This window comes from Leptonychotes weddellii, chromosome 11, assembly GCF_054177405.1.
Source record: "Leptonychotes weddellii isolate Sample4059 chromosome 11, ASM5417740v2, whole genome shotgun sequence".
Lineage (NCBI taxonomy): Eukaryota > Metazoa > Chordata > Mammalia > Carnivora > Phocidae > Leptonychotes > Leptonychotes weddellii.
In genome coordinates this window covers 12,516,020-12,536,044 of record NC_138379.1, presented here as the reverse complement: position 1 = coordinate 12,536,044, position 20,025 = coordinate 12,516,020, and the positions used below count along the sequence as shown (strand labels likewise).

The 20,025-nt window shown below is 52.7% G+C and overlaps 2 protein-coding genes across 43 annotated transcripts; one reads left to right on the top strand and one right to left on the bottom strand.

The window, feature by feature from the left end:
* Window positions 1-27: 27 nt before the first annotated feature.
* On the bottom strand, window positions 28-7,650 carry ACP2 (acid phosphatase 2, lysosomal). Of its 2 annotated transcripts, none has more exons than XM_006730176.3 (11): window positions 7,508-7,650; window positions 6,820-6,915; window positions 6,419-6,505; window positions 5,217-5,369; window positions 5,020-5,118; window positions 4,849-4,938; window positions 4,263-4,395; window positions 3,423-3,505; window positions 3,191-3,297; window positions 2,896-3,071; window positions 28-933 (listed from the first exon to the last, which is right to left on the bottom strand). In XM_006730176.3, the coding sequence occupies exons 1-11, from the start codon at window positions 7,619-7,621 to the stop codon at window positions 800-802; spliced, it is 1,272 nt and encodes a 423-aa protein (XP_006730239.1). In that variant the 5' UTR covers window positions 7,622-7,650; the 3' UTR covers window positions 28-799. The 2 variants fall into 2 exon arrangements, with proteins under 2 accessions (XP_006730239.1, XP_030880533.1); XM_031024673.2 differs by having other exon boundaries at window positions 3,191-3,270.
* On the top strand, window positions 7,581-20,025 carry NR1H3 (nuclear receptor subfamily 1 group H member 3). 41 transcript variants are annotated; one of them, XM_081798128.1, is made up of 11 exons: window positions 11,379-12,952; window positions 13,316-13,434; window positions 14,206-14,281; window positions 14,770-14,958; window positions 15,328-15,624; window positions 15,869-16,077; window positions 16,175-16,354; window positions 16,501-16,600; window positions 19,098-19,211; window positions 19,426-19,520; window positions 19,715-20,025. In XM_081798128.1, exons 3-11 carry the CDS (start codon window positions 14,239-14,241, stop codon window positions 19,859-19,861), a joined length of 1,374 nt encoding a protein of 457 aa, XP_081654254.1. In that variant the 5' UTR covers window positions 11,379-12,952; window positions 13,316-13,434; window positions 14,206-14,238; the 3' UTR covers window positions 19,862-20,025. The 41 variants fall into 41 exon arrangements, with proteins under 41 accessions (XP_081654253.1, XP_081654267.1, XP_081654257.1 ...); XM_081798122.1 differs by having other exon boundaries at window positions 14,201-14,281; XM_081798120.1 differs by having other exon boundaries at window positions 11,379-13,002; window positions 14,201-14,281.

The following is a 20,025-nucleotide window of genomic DNA, read 5'->3' as shown; positions in this document are numbered from 1 at the left end:
AAAGAAGAAAAAGCACAGAAACAGCACTAAGAGTCTAGAACATTCATTCTCTGGAAGCTGCCTTAGCCCTATTCTGGCCACAGTCACAAGCTGTCCAGCTCACACCCTGCAGTGGCCTCTGGTCCGTGGAGACCCCAGCCTAGCTGAGCAGGACAGTAGTGTCATGACTGTACCACAAATCACGCCCCCTCCCCCCTCCCCCGCCCCCTCCCCGGTACAAACCCCCTCCTGACCTGCTCCATCTGCAGCATGACAGAGAGGCCTGAAGCATTAGGTCTGACTCTAATGGTGGCTTCAGGGGGACAAAGGGAAACTTGGCTGGCTGGCCTCTGGGCGATCCGGTTCCTTAGCAGCCAGTGTCTGTACCTCCCATGTTGGGCAGTTTTTCCCACTAAAATAAGCACTGAGAGGCAAGACCGTGTCCTCTGAACTATTTGCCAAAAACCCCAGGCTGGAAGAGAGCAAGGCTTGATCAAGCACTAACTCCTTCAGTTTTTCAGGTCCTGAGTGAAACCTGAATACTTGTCTACACGTCTGGTCCTTAGTAAGCACGGTGGAGGCAAATCTTGTCTGGAGGAAGCCAAAGTCCAACACAGTACTTGGTGAACAGGGAGGCACATGAATGCTGAATGACAGGTGCCATGGGCAAAGCTGAGTCCCACTTGTTCATCTAGGTTGGGGTCATCCGAGGGAGGCCATCCCAGGGTCTCCTGTCCATGGGCTGGGGAGCAGCAACAATCAGGAGCAAGGGCCCAGCCCACCTCCCCTAGGAGGCAGAGGGAAGGGGGCTGAGTGGTTGTCAGGCATGATCTTCCCCGTCTGCGACATGGCGGTAGCCAGGAGGCTGGGCCTGCATCCGGAAAAGGACGGTGAGGAGCAGCACTATGAGGAGGAAGAGGATGGAGCCACATACAGCCAAGGCCACAATCACCTCTGGGTGGGGGAGAGGGAGAAAAAGGGCCTATCAGTGTTCATCTGACAAATATTTGACTATCTACCGTACACCAGGTGCTCTTACAATGGAGACGTACATGGGTTAGTGACAAATGCTATAAAGAGAATCAAAGCAGGGGCGCCTGGGTGGCTCAGCCGGTAAGCGTCTGCCTTCGGCTCAGGTCATGATCCCAGGGTCCTGGGATCGAGCCCCGCATCAGGCTCCCTGCGCAGCGGGAAGCCTGCTTCTCCCTCTCCCACTCCCCCTGCTTGTGTTCCCTCTCTTGCTGTCTCTTTCTCTGTCAAAAAATAAAAAATTAAAAAACAAAAAACAAAGCAAAGCAAAGAGAAAAGGATGGAAAGGTAGGTCAGTCAGGGAAAGGATCACTGAGGAAATGACATTTTGACCAGAGACCTGAGTCACTGAGACACTTGGATCTGAGAGAACAGGGTCTTGGGGCAAGGGCGGAGAGGGTGGGTAGACAGGAAGCAAGTACAAATGGCCCTGATGTGGGAAGAAGTCTGGCATATTCTAGGATCAGCTATGAAATCAGTATCACTATAGCAGAGTAAGTGAGGAGCAAATAGATCAGAGCAGAGGATCAGACAAGAAGCACCTGGAAAGCCATGGAGAAGAACGTGGACTTTGTTCTCACTGTCATGGGAAGCCACTGGAAGATTCTGAGAAGAGTAGTGATGTGAACTGATTTTTATACATATATATATTAAAATTTTTATTTATTTGACAGAGAGAGGAGAGAGGTAGGCAGAGGGAGAAGCAGACTCCCTACTGAGCAGGGAGCCCGATGTGGGGCTCAATCCCAGGACCCCGGGATCATGACCTGAGCCGAAGGCGGACACTTAACCGACTGAGCCACCCAAGCACCCCAAGAGGATGTATTTTAAAGGTCAAGCTGATAGGATCTGCTAGTGGACTGGATATGGGGTCTGCGAAAGACGGTATTCAAGAGGACTCAGGGTCACACTATGCAAGTAGGTGACTAATGTGTCATTCGCTAAGATGGGCAAGCCTGAGGGAAGGGTAGATTTAGGGGTAAGAGTGTTTGGTTTCAGACATATCAACTTGGAGAGATCTCAAGTTAGCAGCTGGATATGTGAGTCTGTAGCTCAGAGAAAAGGTCATGAATCTGAGTCATAAAAGGATAGAACTTTGCATAGAGGTAGTATGTGAAGCCACGAGGTTGGCTGGGATCACCTTGGGAGTGGGCACAGATGGGGAAGGGCCAGGATAAGACCTGGGCCATCCACTGTTTAGTGGGGAGAAAAAGCCAGTAAGGAAGCTAAGTATAAGTCAGAAGAAACATCAGAGAAGCCAAGAAAGTGTCTAAAGAAGGAAAGGTCTATTATATCATGCCCTTAAGAGATGAGAGAAGCTAAGAATTGGTTAGGCTTTGACAAGAGGCGGCCACTGGTCCTTGAGGAAAGTGGCTTCACTGGAGGAGGTGACACAAGGCTGTCTAGCATGAGTGACAGAACAAGCAAAACCAGAGTCTAGGCAAAGGATTCCACTTTCACAGGGATCAGGGACAGAGCGGTGGCTGGAGGAAGATGGGGCCCTGACAGGTCTTCCTTACACTTTCAAGATGGGACTGACCCAGTAGACAGGGAACACTGAGGCCCCACAAGTCCCTGCGGAAGTGAGAAGAGATGGACCCGGAGTGTCCGTGGAGAGCTTGGCCCTCGGTAGTGGCTCACACCAGCAAGTGAGCTGCAAGATCTGCTGGTGGGAGGATGAGCCCCTGCTCTCCTGGACAGCACCGTTTTCTCAGGGATACGAGAAGGGAGGCCATTGCCTGAGAATGAGGAGGGAGGACGTGAGCGGTGGTCTCAGGGTGGGGAAGTGAGTGAGGGGGTTAGAGGTGCAGCCGCTCTCTGGAGACCTGTGGGTAGGAACTGAAAGTTGTTCTGGGATGCTCCTCACAGAGGCAGGCAGCAGCTCACCTGTGTCCGCGGGGCCGCTCGCCAGCTGGCACTCCTGCTGCCAATCCTTGGGCACGATGGGCTCTGTGAGGTGAAGGAAGTCCTGCAGTGGGCAGCGGTGAGCACAGCCGGGCAGGGCCAGGGGCCAGGGAGCCTTGTTACTCTCATTCCGAAAGTACATCTCCACTGAGAAATTCCTGAGGGTTGACAGGAGACGAGATGGAAGCTGCTCTGCAGGCCTGTAACTGAGCCCTTGGGCTGCCCACAGCCACCACACGAGGGCCCCTCCAGAGGGCAGACCCGTGGCTACACTCACCCATTATCTTCCTGGTACAGTTCAAATATGTGGCAGGAGGCGTAGGGGGCCTGTTCCCCATTGTAGACGTCCAGTGCCATCTGCAGAGCGACCAGGGTGGTATCGTGCTATAAGAGAGGGGAGCTCCCTGTCAGCACTGCGTACCCACCCCCAGCCCCCACACCCAGGCGCTGAAGAGAGGAAATCCAGCTCCCTGCTTGACATCGGCACGCTGGGGACTACGGGAGCTTACCGCAGAGTAAACCAGCAGCTTAGGGAGCTGGGAAGAGGTAGCCATCAGGGTCAGATTCTTCCGTATCTGAGCCAGCAGGACTCCTGAAGGAGAAGAGTCCCCAGGGTCAGTGGCGCCAGCTACCCCTGTCTTCTGACCAGACCTATCTGTGGCCCTTCACCCTCTGCTAGTCCTGGGTCTGATCACCTGCACAGGGAACTCTTCTTAGGGGCATGGGAACCACGCGGGAAACTCTCCAGCACCCCCGTTCTCTAAGATCGTTCACATTTACAGAGGGAAGCAAGATAAAATGAGACATCTGTATTTCAACACAGATCTAGAGACCTGCCCATTTATAAATGAGCTGCAAGGCCCTGCCCGTAACTGAACAATTACTCCAGTCTGGAACAAATAAAAACTTCAGTTGCTTCAGAACACACAAGACGGCGGCTGCGCATGGGAGCTCTGCCACATGCGGGCTCGGGAAGGTGTGACAGCCGGCCCTCCCTTGGGTGCTTGGATCAAGAAACTGGCATCTGTATTACTCTCAGCCTTCTTGCAAAGTGGCCCCTGGTGGCTCTCTGGAGGTAGGTATTCATTTAAGGAGACAGAGGGTCTTCTGACATGGGTGACGCTTAAGAATATGAACGGTAGAAAAGAAGCACACAAACTTGACAGTGGTCATTCTACAGTGACAGAGGAGCTAAGCATTTGGAGCAATGGTGAGACCTCAGTGGCTAACGGGGGAGGTCTGGTTTTAAGGGGCAGAGAGCACCAGAGCTGGAGAAGTAAGTGTGTGAGAAGATTTTTAATGCTGCAGGGTCCTGAGGAGGGGAGTGACGCGCTGCTCTTGTCACTCACCCCCCTGAAGCCGGGCCTTCTCTGCCTGCTCGTAGATCCCGAAGAGGAAGCGGAAGCTGAAGTCCTTTAGCTGGCTCAGACGCTGCATGGTTCGGGGTGAGGCCCAGAGCGGCAGGACCAGCCCGTGTGTTTGCTGTGTATCGCAGTGGGCAGGTTAGCTCCCCAGGCCTAGGCCAGAGCCTCTCCGGGGACAGCTCTCCTCCCCAGCGGGAAGGTGCCTGTGTGTGTGTCAGGGAGGGAGAGGAGAGGAGATGTGAGGCTGAGGGACTGGAACCAGGAGACATGGCGGACAGGACACAGGAAAGGAAGCTCAGGCACGAAAAGCGTGACTCAGCAGAATAGAGTCAGATACCAGGAGAGTTCTGGGTGGAGAGGGGCAAGAACTGCTGACATGTAATAAACCATTTCCCACTCTGAGGTTCTTTTTCACCCATGAGGGAAATTCCTTTGTTTCACAAGAAGCGGCTTGCCTGGACCTCCCCAGGGGGAGTGGTATCCAGGCACTGTATGCTACTTGTCCTGCTCACCTGGGCCTGTGGAGGTGCGAGGGAAGAAAGGCCATACCGGGGACCCTAAGTGGGCTCACCTCACAGAAGAGTGTGTCATAGACATTCCAGACAGTCTCCAGTGTCACGTCTGTAAGCCCTGTCTCGTTGGCCACCATATCCAGAAATTGCTATGAAAAATGGATCAAGGGGATGAGTACTGCCCTGGGAGAAAGGACCAGTGTGCTGACCTCCACCTCAACCCCACTCACTGCATTCTGAATACTCTCATTCTGATACTCTGGTGTCTGTCGGGTCTCGTTCTGCAGCTGCTCGTAACGGGGACATGGGCCCAACGGGAACTTCAGCAGCTGCAGACCAAAGTGGGGAAACAGAGGCAGGGAAGGAGTTGGGGATCGATAGGCTCATGGCCAGAGTCATCCCTCTCACCGCCTCTGGCCAGTCTTACCCTATCCTCAGCGATGGGCACCGTGTGGACGGGGATAGGTTGCCAAGAGATATTTGGGTTGAAACGCTGCATCCCGTTGGGAGGGAAGAGTCCAGCCAGGTTGGCCTCAGCACTCATGAGAGTACGGTCAAAGTCTGTGCTTCGCACGTAAACCTGCAGAGGACAATACCAGTCTCACCTGTGGGGGTGGGGTGGGCGAGTTTTGGCCCCTCGGTGGGGCCGTAGCGGAAGCACCTGTTCTTGATGGTTACCCAGCAAACTGTGGCCCTCTCCCCTTCTCTGACCTTCCTTGTCCCTCTACTCAGCAAAGGCCCAAACACTCAGCTAGGGGCTAGCTGTCACCACTCTGTGAAGAACTCCTGTGGGAATGGCTCTAGTTCAAATGCCTTCCCAGTCCCAAGGGCTTAGTCACTAAGGTTGTCAGTTCTGTCTCTGTCTGGTTTTCTAACAACGCCTATCTCCCTATCAACATCAGGGTCCTTGAGGGCAGAAACTGTCTCCAACCACACATACCCCTTTATGAAGTGGCTTAGAGATCAGGGAGAGGAAAGAAGGAACAGAGATAATTGACTGTGCAAAGGGAGGAGGAAGCAGTGGGGCAGGGCAAGACCAGGATAGAGCTGGACCTCAAGGGAACAATAACATCGAGAGACTCTTGAGATGCCTGTGGCCCACAGTGGTAACCAGAGGAACAGCGATCCCCATCCTTGGGTAGAGGGCCTCAAGGAGCTGCAACACTTGCCAATCTTCCCTGACACGCCTTCTCTACATGTGATCCCTGCTCTTTATCTCTTGGCCCTGGGCGGTTTATCATCTGTCACCCCCACTACATTCTAAGCTCCACAAAGACCGAGATCAAATCTGTGTGGTGTGCCATTACATGCCAAGTGCTAGCACAGCGCTTTGCCCTTAGTAGGTACTCAATAAACGTCTTGGATGGAAAATCCAGGTTATTTCAAAGAATCAGAAAAGACTTCGCCAGGCCCTTAAGTCTGAGCTTGGATGCTTGATCTGTTTTGCCCTTCCAAGTCAAGGAGGGGCAACTTGGTCTCTAGAACTGTTCTACACAGCTCTTGGATGTCTTGTCCTGTAGGTGTAACCAAAAATGCGTGGAAGGAGGCCAGAGTGCCCCAGGCTCCCTGAGGGCAGAGGGTGAGAACAGCAGGTTCCATTTCCCTTGTCTCTTGAGCTCCCAGCCTTACCTCTTGCCGGTGGTACGAGGTGTTGAGAAAGCCGTGGTAGCGCTGCCGCAGAGCCTGGCCCAGCTCCCAGTGCTGCTGCATCCCCTCCTGTGGGCAAACCCAAGAGTTAACAGGGAAGGGACAGCTCGCAAGTCCCACAGGGCTTAGGCACTGTTGCTTTCCAAAATTTACCCTGGCTGGAAGTAGGAGTGGGTTAATCTGATCACAGAAGTCATTTATTAAGTGGCCCATTGTGTATGGCACCTGTCCTGGGCACAGAGGAAAGTAAGGTTAAGAAATCTGGTCAAAGTCAGCACCTACAAGGGAAATGACAGTTTGGTGGAGCCCCCAAGTTCTGTAGCCTGCTCTCGAGGTCACTCATTCTACAGCACCCCCGGAGTGGGGGCTGGCTTCCCACCCACCTTGGTTAGCTGACCAAACCCCTGAGGCCACTCGTCTTCCTGATAGGGGTCCTTGGGATACGTCTTCACTGGCGAACGGTCTCCATGTCGGTACAGCTGAGGAAAGAAAATGGTTTGCCTACAGGTCAGAAGGTTCCTCGATGGGGACACAGAGCCCACCTCTGCCCCCTGTAGGGGAGGGAAGCCCTACTCCTGTGAAGCCTTAACTCTGCCCACTGCAAAAGACCCCCAACTCAGAAGTCAGTAACTTTGAACAGGTTCCAGAGATTCTAATTTGGCCAACCAATGCCACTGGAGACCATAGGCGAAGCCAAAGATACAGGTGGGAAAGAAAAAGAGAAAGGAAAGCAATGCAGGTGATGGGGGAAATAGAGGGAAAATCACCAAAGGCTTAAGGGTGAAGGGTGCGTCTCTTGACCGTTCTGTAACAGCCCTGTCCCAGGACAGACTCACCCGACCTATGCCCTGATATGGAAGTACTTACACCCTGCCTGCTCCCCGAAAATAACTCGGGCTCCACACCAATTCCGAACCGGACCCCCACCCTCCAGGCCGGTCGTCTCCTCCTAAACCGGCTTCAGCTCCTTGAAAGACCCCGACCCCAGCACAAGCCCCGCCCCTCCCTCCAACAGCGGGCCTGTGCCCTTCCAGCTCTGGCGAGCCCTTGGGCCGCCGCGTCTCTCATTACCAACGTAACGAAGCGCAGACTCCGGGCCTGGGTGGGGGGCATCACTATCAGGTTCACGCCAAGAAGGAGATGGAGAAGAGCCGCCCCGCTCCACGCAAACTGTCTGCCCGCCATCACCGTTAGAGACTATGCTGCAAAAAAGCTGGAACCCGCTGCGTGGCACCTCCAGCTGCCGCCCGGACGCACCGGTAAGGACACACGCCGGAAGTGCCTTCGCCGCCATCTTGCTAAAGGAGGGGCCGATGGTGGGAGAAGGAGGAATTTGGGAGGGAATGCGTGTAGGAGGCTCGTGATGCGGCCGGGCGGAGGAGCGTGGGAGTGTAGCGCAACCTCGCGTGGCAGAAGATGCTGAAGACCTCGTCATGGTAAAGAGAACCCCGAGCTCGGGTTGGCCTCTGCCGCGGAGATCCAGTAACAAGGTGGCGCCTGCTGTGGGCCGGACATTGGATGGGAGAGCGAGCGCCCCCTCGGGCCGGGGTGCCGCCGGGCCTGAGCTCAGAGCCAGAGCCGCTGCCGAATTGAGGCGAGGGTTGGGAAGTGTAGGGCGCCCTACTGCCTTCTGGTGGAATTTGAGCCTTGACTCTGGCTCTGTTCCCCGGCGGAGGCCCCGTTTGGTGTAGGGCACAGCGTGTCAACAGTTCTTTGGACTCCCCGAGCTCTTGAGGTTAGTCCCAGTGTAGCCTACAGCTCGAGCCTTTGAGCAAAGCTCCAGGAGACCTCTCACTTTCCCTTCCAGTCTTTTCCCTGCCCTCCCATCCTTCCACTTCCGAGTTTTGGATGTCTTGCAAGGTGTCATGCTTCCTCCGAAACGAGTGGGTTGCACCGTGTGTTCAGACTTTGCGAAACCAAAGCAGTGAATCCACAGGGGAGGAATTTCAGACCAGTGGGGAGATCTATAGGGATAAGGGGAAGGAATATATCATAAAGTGGGAGTAAGTGGAGTTTCCACAGAATCAGAGGCCCTCTAGGCATTGGCCGTAAGGATCCAGGTGCAGCCAATTTAGCTTCATGACTTTGTGACTGAGCTTGGTGTGACTCAGAGCTCCAGGATCACAGGCCCTTGGGATGCTTTGATTCAGATCTGCCCACTGGAAGTAAAATCACTTCAGATGGTTGGAGAAATAAAACCTGATGAGAACTATATGGGATCCAATTAGAACTATTCGGATCCAATTATTTATATATACCTTATTATATATACCTTACAGAGTCGTAATGGAGGAGTGAATAGAAATTGAGAGCTGAAGGATGGGTAGTCAAATAGCTCTTAATCTTCTTACTTAGTCACAAGGGCCTTTATGAATCAGATGAAAATTTACTCCCCTGTCTTCCGGAAAAATGTCCACACACACAAATGGAATTTTGCACATAATCTCAAGAGGTTCATGAAGAACATCAGTAGTTTTCATAAGTCAGCATCTCTGAATCCCCAATCTAACCTAGTCCCCTTACCTTAAAGGATAAGGAAACAAAGCCAGAGAGGAACTTGTCCAGGGTCACAGAGTTTAGGAGAAGGGATTAAAACTCAAATTTTCTGATTCCCAATTAGTCTTTGTAATGTGCCACTTCTTGCAGGCTACTCAAACTGCATTGCTAACCCATATTGGGTGGCCCCCAAATACTTTCAATAGAGATTCTGACAAAGGAAACCTTTTCACATTGGTGGGGTTGAATGGGGCACAGCTAACAGGCAAAATTCTGCATATTAGTGGGAGTTCTTAGTGTTTCTTTTAATATATCCCTTACTCTTCTTGCACTGTAGCCAGACCTTTGTGATTTCAGAATGTAAATCTTGGGCTCACTAAATTTTGGCGAGTAGAACAAATTCATCTTTTGCTTTTCTTCCCACTTGCTAAAGTATGTCTGTACCCTTTGTGCCTGCAAGTATCCTATGTAGAAGGGATTGATGGAGCAGATATTATTTCATTTCTGTAGGGAAAAACAAATCCAGGGAGAGTGAAGATTATACCACAAGTACATGGTAGAACCAAGAGCTAAGCCCTGGTTTCTTGACCCCCAGCTTCTACATATTTTTTACCAGATGATTCCGTGGTCTGCATACCTTGGTTCCTAACTACAGATGCAAAAAACTAGGCATGTAAATAGATAGGTAGATACAGGGGCCTACCCCAGACCAAATAAATCAGAATCTCTGAAAATGAGGCCAGGTTTGGAAACCACTGTTCCACCCTGTGTTGTCAGAAGCACACCTAAATCCAGGTGAGTTAACCACTTTTTCCATCTGCGGAGGCAGTTTTGTGTAATGGAGTGAGGTATTTTTTTGTTTGTTTGATTTTGAGTTTGAACTTTTGAGTCAGTTATACCTGTATTCAAATTTGATATTTGCCCACTTGCTAGTAACTATCTCCCTAGGGTTATATATGAGGATAAATAAAATAACACATGCAAAGATAAATATGTGTAGTAATAAAAGTTACTTTTCTCCTTTTTGCCTGGTATATCATCTCTGAACTCATAGGCCTGGGAAGCAGAAATTCCTGGGTTCTTCTCTATCTTGTGATTGGAGGTTGGGCAGAAGTTGTTTGAGTGCCCTGCAAGATGACCCCCACACTCTGCATTTTTCCAGAATGGTGAAGGAGGGAGCAAGAACCAGTTTCCCCAGTGTGTCCCTCCAGACCATACCTTGTGGCCTGCTTCATGGGATTTCAAGTACTTTCAAGGGAATTATCAAGTTGTACATGTGACTGGGAACTGGTGAATGCTCCTCTGTTTTTGCTTCAAGATTCCCCTTGCTTCAAGTAAAAGCCTCTGGAGGTTTAGGGGTCACAAATGTGACCTGGAAGATCCCCAAAGGTTCTAGGATCCCCTAGGAGCCAAAGAAACCTAGGAAAGGCCCTATGGCACTGGGAGGCTTTGCACCTAACACTTGTGGGCTGGTGGGACCATTCTGTGGGGGTGGGTCTGGCAAAGTGAGACATGTGACCCCAGCTGCTGATCATCTGACTACTTGCTCTGGTTTGGGAGAGAAGTCCCAGTGGTTGGCCTGCAGAAACTCTGTGGAGATAGTGCCAACAGGTTTTGGTCTTCTTCCGTTTTCCTCTCCTTTCCCTTTTCATGGTGGGGGAGGCTCCTGAACCCCTGTAACCTGAAGGGGTAGCTCCGGCAGTAAAGCACAGTCAGTGCTTCCTCCTTCTCTACCTGAGATAAAGTGAACTGACTCCCTGGCTTGGAGGGGACGGTGCCCTGACCTGTTTGTTGAGCAACTGGTGCTAGCCTGGGTCAAGGGGGCTCCAGATGGGGCTCGTGTGTGCTCGCGGGTCCGGGGCTACAGGGAGACTAGGGTGTCAGGAGAGGGAGCTGAGGACCAGGAGTAGATGAGAGAGGTGTTTTCCAGCTCCCAGAAGATAGGTCATCAAGCCCCAGACCACGTTACAGCCCATGTTCCTTGTAACCAGGTGTTGCGGTGACATCTCTGGCTATACTTCCGGGGGTGGGGAAAGGTGGAGGAGGAACTGGATGGATGGTGTAGGTGCTGGGACAGGATGGTTGCAATTTCCCAGGGGTTGGAGTCCCTGGTGTCTACTTTCCCAGAACAGCTGGGGCCTTGTGAAAATCAGGAAAGGAACACATGCAAGAGGAATGGAGAGCCTTGTGCTCGTGACTCAGAGATGCTCAGACAAGGGTGGTGGCCTTATGAGGCGATGATCTTGTGATAAGAGGGAACAAGAGCTAAAACTGGAGGCAGAACTTTGAGATGGGGGGGGTGTCAGAGGGGCTTTTCTGAAATGTGAAAGTGAATACATGGGCAGATTTTGCAACACCACGCAGCCTGCTGTCTTCTCAAGTCTCTGCTCTCCAACCCCGCCTGTTCCTCCGCCCCACCCTGTGCTTCCTCCCATCTCTCACCAAGCTCCTTCTCTGTTTCTGCTTTCCCTGTCCTTCTCCCATCCTGTTCCTCCACACCCTCTGTCCACTCTTTCCCTTTTCCCTCTCTTCCCTGGTGCCCTGTTCATCTGGTTCAATCCCTCTGGCTGCCTGCCCTGGCCCTCTGTCCTTCTGTCCTTTAATGTGGGGCCCATGGGAACTGGAGTTCACAGCAAAACAGGAAGAGCCTGGGAGCAGGAAACTGGGAGCAGGGCAGGGGGTGAACAACCAGCAGTAACCTCAGTTCCTCGCCTCCCACATCTGGACTGAAGCATCCCCAGGGTGCTCTGTCTCTCCCACTGCAGCCCACCAGCCCTAGCTTCTCCCATCTTAGTGCTTCACTGGTCTCCCTGACCTGAGAGGCAACCAGACGAGTATTCCCGGACTCGGACACAGGAGAAAGAGCGAGCACAGGGACTAGAGTGAGGACATCTGGATGCTGATCCCAGCTTGGTCACTAACTGTGTGTGGTCTTGGAAAGGGCCCTCCCATGAGCTCAGTGCTCTCTGTGAAATGGTGCTCCTCTTATTTACCCTCCCTCCTTCTTGGGGCTGCTTTAAGGACCAAAAGAGATAGTGAGGGGTTTGTATATGGAAACAAGCACTGGAAGGTTAACAGTGTACAGATTCGAGGTGATGGGAAGACCTATAGATGAAAGGATTGAGAGAGGAATGATAACTGCTACCATTTCTTCAACACTTACTATGTGCCACACATTGAGCTATGTAATATGTGGTTTCCTTCTCATGACAACCTTATGTGGCAAAAACCATTATTAATATCATCCCTATTTTAAAGGTAGGGAAACAGGTTCAGAGACATTATGTAACTCATTTAACCAAGATCATAGTTACTAAGAGGCAGAGGCAAAGCCAGGCCCAGAGCTCAGGTGCTAAATCAACGTGAGAGATTAAATGAACTAGAGTTAACAGGTGTAGAGGAGGATCATACTATTTTTCTTGTTCACCTATTCATTTAACAAACAGGAACATAGTACCTACTCTGTTGCCTGCTCTGTGCTAGGCCCTGTTCCGTGGGCTACAGGGGAGATAAAATCAATAAAACATGGTATCTCCCTTCAGGGATGGATCTCACGTTCCAGGGAACAGGGCAGGACAGCTATGGCTATAAGTTGTGGTAGATGCTGGATAGAACCTACCATCACTTCAGATGGAACGGTTCCCAGATGTGAGAACCTGCATACCTTCCCAGGTCCATCCTGGGCTGGCACCTGGGTCACCTGCCATCTCCACCCCCACCCCCATCCCAGGCCTGCCATTGCTCACATCTCGGTGGCCCCCTGCAGGGTACCGCCACTCAGAGACTCCCTGGAAGGATAAGCACTTGCCTCTCCATCCCTGGAGTTATACTAGTTTGGCTGAGGCCTGGGGCTAGTGGGGGGAGCTTTTTGGCCCCTTCCCAGAGGCAGGGGAGGAGGAGGGAGGCTGGGAAAGCAGGCTGGGGCTCAGTGTCGCAATTCCGGGCAGTGCCGGGACCTTTGCTCTACGAGGTGTCTATGGAGCGGAGGGAACACCGACTCTGGAGGCTGCCGGGATTGGAGTAGGGGTGCTGGGGAGGCAGTCCTGTAAGAGCAGCTAAGAGCCACCGGGGTGAGGAGAGGAAGGGGAGAGACGTGGAGCTGGGCTGGTTTACAGGGAAATGCGACTATCATGGTTGGGGGCCAGGCGGGGGGGGGGGGCCGGTAGGGGTGAGGCTGGGCTGAGGGGGCGGGTGGGTGGGCTGGGGAGGAGTCAACATGGTGGGGAAGCTGCCCCGTGGGTGTGGGGGGCGGCGGCCAGGGCTCTGGTCAGTTGTCTCCGCTCTGCCGAGCAGGAAGGAGAAGTGGCCCGACCCCTTGGCAGTCGCTTCCCGCAGCCTTTCCCCACATTACTTCCCTGGGGCTCCGGTCCCTTACTTGCTCAGCTCCGGCTCGGCTCCGCCAGCGTGAGGCCTCCAGACAGGGGATTGCACCGTCCTCCCCTCCCAGCAAGGGGGCTCCAGAGACTGCCCCAGCCAGGCAGTCTGGTGGCCTGGGGGATTCGGTGGGTCTGCTCCTCAGCACTGGCCTGGGGCTCTGTGTGTGAGTCTGGGATGGGGGGGGTACCCTGTAGATCTTAGAAAGGGATCTCTGGGGAGAAGTGAAGGATGATGGTGATGGCAGCCCAGGTAGCAACAGGATTCTGTTTAGGTCCCAGAATAATTCCTGAGGGGTTCTGGGGGGAGGGGGTCCTGGCTGTGAAACGGAGCGACTCCTGGAGCAGGAGGTTTGTTCTGGGACCCTGGAAAGTGACAGCAGTGAAGTTATCTAACAAACAGTCTTACTGGGTGAGTGAGCCTCGATCCCCTGCCCTAGTCCTGGCCAACTTTGCTGTCCCCAGTGCTGGAGGCGGGGAGAAGGGACTCTGACAGAAGCTGGGCATATGTGCCCAAACACTCTGTGATGGTCTGGAGGGATCCCCTGGGGGAGAAAAGGTGGCAAGGTGGCCATCTTAGCCAACAGCTAAGACTTTGGTCTCAGAGAGACCAGAGTTGGAATCTTGGCTCTATCATTGCCTGTGTGGCTATAGGCAATTCACTTAATCTCTTTGAACCTCAGTTTCCTCATCTATAAAATGGGCTTAAGAATAGTCATGATATCATAGGCATATCAAGAGGAAGGCATATAAAGCCTTAGCACAGGCTGATATATACATATACAGCAAGTAAATGTTAGCGGGTGTATTAGTACTCGTACGATCAGGAGGAGAAGGTTGCTGAGGCCAGAAAGGAGCCCAGTTCTGAAGACTGTAACATGGGTCATTCCCGCAGGACAGCCTCCTTGGTAATGTCCAGGGCTCCAGGAAGAGATGTCCTTGTGGCTGGAGGCCCCTGTGCCTGATGCTTCTCCTGGTAAGCTTCTTCACTCCAGCCCTCTCCTCTGCGCTCAGGTCCCAGCTCCTCTCCTCCCTCAGGAATCAGCCTCCTTCACTACTTGCCTTCTGCCATGCCCTGGAGAGCAGTCCAGAGTCGTTTTCAGTATTGCCTGCCTCCTTCTGCCCAGACTACCTCCACGCTGGGTCTGGTGCTGGTCCTTCTCAATGTGGGCTTGCTGCTGGGGAGAGTTGGCTTGTCTAGTGCTTACCAGCACTGGCTTTGAAGAGTTCTGTCTGACCTCTGAAGTGGATACACGTCAGCCCCTCAAGGGGACAAAGGTTAACATCCTCATCTAAGGTATTGAGGTGCAGGGGACTGCAAGTGACTAGCCCTAGAGCCCACACAAACTCCAGGGTCCTGCTGCCCTCTAGGGGTAGAGATAAATTTGCAGTTTCCCAGAAGGACGCTGAGGCAGTGGACGGGAGGGGCCTGAGACCCCCTTGTACCTCTCTTTCGGGGCTCAGACTCTGCAGTGGAGCTGTGGGAGCCAAATGCACAAGATGCCGGCAGCCAGGCGCTGGGAGGCAACACTGGCGTCCTCAGGGAGGAAGCCAGCACTCCCCAATCTGCTGGGGGCTCTCTGGGGGCAGGGCTGGAGGCAGCAGAGCCCGCAGTCCTGCTCCCTGGGGTGGATACCCCTCCAGAGTCTACAGGTGAGGAGCTGTTGGATTTAGAGGAGGTAGGGGCCCCCTGGATCTGGGAGGGGTACCTTAGGGCTGTTTACCTTATAAGACCATGGTTAAATCCAAAGGCTTTGGATTCTACTAGATCTGAGTGATCTGAATGTGAAATGTCTCTGCCTTGGGCCTTTCTGAGCCTCAGTTTCCTTATCTGTAAAATGGAAATAATAACGGGACCTATCTGTTACGGTTGTGAGGATCAATGCATATAAAGGGCTCAGGCAGTACCTAGGATGGAATAGCACTTGGCACATGAGAGCTACTTTCTCATAACAGACTAGACAGCATACAGTGAAGGGGATGAAGGTCACTGAGTACTCAGGGCATGCTTTCTCCTTGGAGAAGAACATGAAGGCTCTCCCCTGTATCCAGAGCTGCGTCCACAAAAGCGGAAAAAGGGGCCAGCCCCCAAAATGCTGGGGAACGAGCTGTGCAGTGTGTGTGGGGACAAGGCCTCCGGTTTCCACTACAACGTGCTGAGCTGTGAGGGCTGCAAGGGCTTCTTCCGCCGCAGCGTCATCAAAGGGGCACGCTACGTCTGCCACAGCGGGGGCCACTGCCCCATGGACACCTACATGCGCCGCAAATGTCAGGAGTGTCGTCTTCGGAAGTGCCGCCAGGCTGGCATGCGGGAGGAGTGTGAGTGTCTGGGGACAGGAGTTGGGGGGAGAGGCTGGGGGGAAAGGGGCACCGGGGTGTGAGAGCAGACAGGCAGCTGAGCCTACGGGGTCTTCCTACACGGTCCCCAAGTATGGGTTAAAATCTCTTCCTTGACTTTACCCGATGCTCTCTGCTTTTCTAGAGCCTCAAACTACCCCTCTGCCCCACCCTTGCTTCTTGTCTCCCTCGCTTCTCCCCTCTGCACGTCCAACCCTGTCCTTAGGTGTCTTGTCCGAAGAGCAGATCCGCCTGAAGAAACTGAAGCGGCAAGAGGAGGAACAGGCTCAGGCCACGTCCATGACCCCAAGGGTGTCCTCACCTCCCCAAGTCCTGCCCCAGCTCAGCCCCGAGCAGTGGGGCATGATCGAGAAGCTGGTGGCCGCCCAGCAACAGTGCAACCAACGCTCTTTCTCTGACCGGCTTCGAGTCACGGTAACCGAGGGAACTGGGGCGAGGTGGCTGCGCCCAGCGACTTCTGGATAGCTGACTCAGTGTTGGTTGTTTTTTCCGCCCTTGCCCTGCTGCGTAGCCTTGGCCCATGGCACCCGATCCCCAGAGCCGGGAGGCCCGTCAGCAGCGCTTTGCCCACTTCACCGAGCTAGCCATCGTCTCTGTGCAGGAGATTGTTGATTTTGCCAAACAGCTGCCTGGCTTCCTGCAGCTCAGCCGGGAGGACCAGATCGCCCTGCTGAAAACCTCTGCGATCGAGGTGGCTGGCAAGGCCGAGGGTGAAGGGAGCACCAGGGTGGGACTGTCTCCGGCAGGGGCTTCCAGGCAGCCTGGTGGGGAGCCAAGGTGCCCCATGCCAAGACCAGCCTTCTGAGTCCCTGTTTGAGGTCTGCTCCTTATGTGCAGGTGATGCTTCTGGAGACATCTCGGAGGTACAACCCCGGGAGTGAGAGTATCACCTTCCTCAAGGATTTCAGTTATAACCGGGAAGACTTTGCCAAAGCAGGTAAGAACTGAGATCAAAAAAGGATCAGGTTGGATGGAAAGACACTTTTTGTCATCAGGCTCATAGGGACTACAGAGACACAGGCCCAGGGTTTGGGTGGCTGTATGGGGAAGGCTCCACTTGTTTTTCTAAGATAGAAAGTTGGGGTGGTGATAGGCCTCTCTCGCTGTTCCAAAGAGACCCCTGTCCTCTGTTGCATTTGGCCAGTGGTTTTCAGTGTTTCAGGGAACCTGAGGGGCTCCACAGAAGTGTCACCTTAGAGGAGGAACAGAGAGGCACAGGACTGTCTTTCATCCTCTCTTTAGCCAAACAAGAAACTCCATTTAATATTGTGCTTCTGCGTAATGTTTTGCTTGAAGAAATGATTTCGCAGCTAGAAAAAAAAAAGCTTGAAAACCGTTGCACGGAGGCTTTTAGTATTTACTGATGAACTTGACTGTGCTCTTTAAGGATTGTGTAGAGTGATTTTGCCCCCTACTCTTTTTCAGTTGCTCTTTCTGAAAAGCTAAAAACATGCTGAAACATGGCAATTTTAGGGCAGTTTTAGGATAAGAGTAAACACTCCCATCCCCATGCTGTACCTGGAGTGTTTTCTCCAAGAATTAGTTCACAGTGCTGCTCTTTGCTCCTTGCTTGCGGGCTAAGCAATGTTGGTTTCCTCATATTCAATTGTTGGTAATGTTTGTGTTATGGGAGTGGGGGTGGGAGAGAATGGAAGGCTGAGAGGGTTTTGGAGAGACTAGAACTTCGGCTCAACAGGAGACCGAGTAGTTGAACACCTGAGGGAGTAGGTCTGTGAAATAGGGCTGAGGCTATGACTCCATTCTCGGGGTTGGTAGGTCCTGGTTTCCAGGGCAGAGCTCATAATCTTCTCTGGTTTCTGGTGACACAGAGCAGCTCATATGCCTCTTGTTCCAACACAGGCCCCCCCAGTGAACTTTCTAGGAAGGCCTCCCTTAAACTCTAGGGCATGGCCGAGCTCTGTGGGCATCTCCTGCCTTCTGTAGGGCCCCGTGTGCTGCTGGAGTGTGTAGGCACCTAATGGGGCAATTTGATGACTTTCTCCAGCTTTCAAAGCCCAGCCCTGCTCCCTTTATCTGCCTGGTCCCCAAATGCTTATTATCCCCGTCCTTCCAAAGCATGGCCGCCGCCTCCTTCCGAACACCCTCCTTTCTGAACCCTTTGCCATTCTCATGTCTATGGTGTTGCTTCAGCACTTGTGGACTCGTGCCATCTGAATCAGCACCTATTTATCGATTTCATTGACGTAAGCAGTTTTGATGCCATCATGTTTGCCTTTCTTTTTGTCAGTGAGGTCTTGGGGAGGAGGGGCAGGGCCTCTCTTTTGTCCGGTCTCTGTCCATCTCTGCATCCGCTACCGTGTGCTGCATGTGGCGGACAACTCGGGATGTGGATCGATAGCAGCGGAGGCGCGTGTTCAGCGAGCATGAGCGGCCCTGGTAGGGCGCACGGCCCAACTCCAGAACCTCCCCATCCTCTCTGTACAAAGGGGCCGTTCAGCACATTTTGAGGCTCAACACTCCACCAAGAAAGGCTTTATAAAATGGCACTTATCCATTAAATGTCTCAACTGTCTCAACACACACTTGATAAACATCAGGGTGAAAGTACAGGAAGTGACTAATCAGGAAGCCTCGAATGGAAAAGTTAGCAGATGGCTGCTAAAAGAAATCTGAGAAAGCCTAGGGGACAGGGTGGGGTGGGGAGCCTTTGTAATGGGAGAAGTGTTCTTTAGATGTCATGACTGTAGGTCATGGTTTGTTGAACTTTACCCTCCTCGGCAAGAAGACTGGTTCTATGTTTTACGTTTACTCATTCATTTATTCATTCATTTACTAATTTAACAAACACTTATATAGTAGTTTACCATTCTAAGAACCCATTCTGAGGTAGGTACTATTATTATCTCCATTTTACAGATGGAAAAACCAAGGCCCAGAGAGCTTAAATAACTTACCCAAGGTCACACAGCCTAATAAATGGTCGAGCCAGGACTCAAACCCAGGCAGTGTGATGTCACAGTCCATGCCCTCAACCACGTTGCTATGTTCCTGCTGGGACGTGAAACATGAAATGTATCTCTGGTATTCAAATAAGTAAGGCCAATTGCCAGTGAAAGAGTTTTCTTTGTAAACAAAAATAAGCATTGCCTCTATTTCTAGTCATGTGGGGCCCTGGAGAATTCCAGGAATAGCAGGTATTATCATTGAATCCAGCACCTCCTGTGGGCCAAGCACAGCACTGCATGCTTTGCCTGCTTTGTGATTTCACCATCACCACAGTCTTTTAAGTTCAGATAGGACTCCCAGCTCACAGAGGAGGCTTAGAAAAGTTAAGAAACTTGCCTAATGTTGCCCAGCAGAGCCCTGAAGACTTCGTAGCGAGTTCCTAACAGTCCTAAGTTGAGGAGTTGGAGGAGAGAAGGAAGTTCCTGCTGCCCGTGCTACATGTCCCAGCCTCCCTTCTTCCTCCCCAGGGCTGCAGGTGGAGTTCATCAACCCCATCTTCGAGTTCTCCAGAGCCATGAATGAGCTGCAACTCAATGATGCCGAGTTTGCTTTGCTCATTGCCATCAGCATCTTCTCTGCAGGTGCGAGGAGGTGCAGGCGGGAAAAGGGGCAAGAGATTTGCACCAGAGGGGGCTGCAGGCCCCATAGGGCAGGAATTGTGCGAGTGGAAGCCCTTGCTGTGCTACTTTGGGGAGGGGCTGGGTGGGGCATGTCCATATATTTGGGGTTATGATTTGGGGTATGGAACTAAGACCTTGGCCAGACCTGCTCCTCAGCTCTGTTGGTGACCTGTAGACCGGCCCAACGTGCAGGACCAGCTCCAGGTAGAGAGGCTGCAACACACATATGTGGAGGCCCTGCATGCCTACGTCTCCATCCACCACCCTCATGTGAGTCTCCCCCTGCGTTTCCCCCCTTTTCCTCCTCCCCACAGACTCATCCCCTGACACCTACTTTCCCTTCAAGAATCCTTCCCTGACTACATCTTGCACAGAAAATTCACTACCTTTCCCACAATTCCCCTACCCTTGCCCTCTTCCCTGGGGAGAGACAGAAACTGTACTTGTCTCTCTCTTTCCCCCAGGACCGACTGATGTTCCCACGAATGCTCATGAAACTGGTGAGCCTCCGGACACTGAGCAGTGTCCATTCAGAGCAAGTGTTTGCACTGCGCCTGCAGGACAAAAAGCTTCCCCCGCTGCTCTCTGAGATCTGGGATGTGCACGAATGACGGCTCTTCCACCCACCCCCCATCCCCCATATCTTCTGTTTTCTGGGCTGGAAGGCTGAGGCGCCTGGCTGCTTTCTAGAGGTGAAGCAGACTGAGAAGGGCAAACATTCCTGGGAGCCGGGCAAAGGAGATCCTCATGTGGCATTAAAGGAGAGTCAAAGGGT

Bases quoted from the DNA above. Each gene is read 5' to 3' on its own strand.
- NR1H3 (XM_081798127.1), top strand. From the start codon at position 14,239: ATGTCCTTGTGGCTGGAGGCCCCTGTGCCTGATGCTTCTCCTG. The intron at 16,355-16,500 runs GTGGCTGGCAAG...CCTTATGTGCAG, and splicing joins TGAAAACCTCTGCGATCGAG to GTGATGCTTCTGGAGACATC. The intron at 16,601-19,097 runs GTAAGAACTGAG...CTTCCTCCCCAG, and splicing joins GGAAGACTTTGCCAAAGCAG to GGCTGCAGGTGGAGTTCATC.
- ACP2 (XM_006730176.3), bottom strand. From the start codon at position 7,621: ATGGCGGGCAGACAGTTTGCGTGGAGCGGGGCGGCTCTTCTCCATCTC. The intron at 6,916-7,507 runs GTAATGAGAGAC...TTCTTTCCTCAG, and splicing joins GTCTGCGCTTCGTTACGTTG to CTGTACCGACATGGAGACCG. The intron at 4,939-5,019 runs GTGAGTGGGGTT...CATTTTTCATAG, and splicing joins ATGAGAGTATTCAGAATGCA to CAATTTCTGGATATGGTGGC.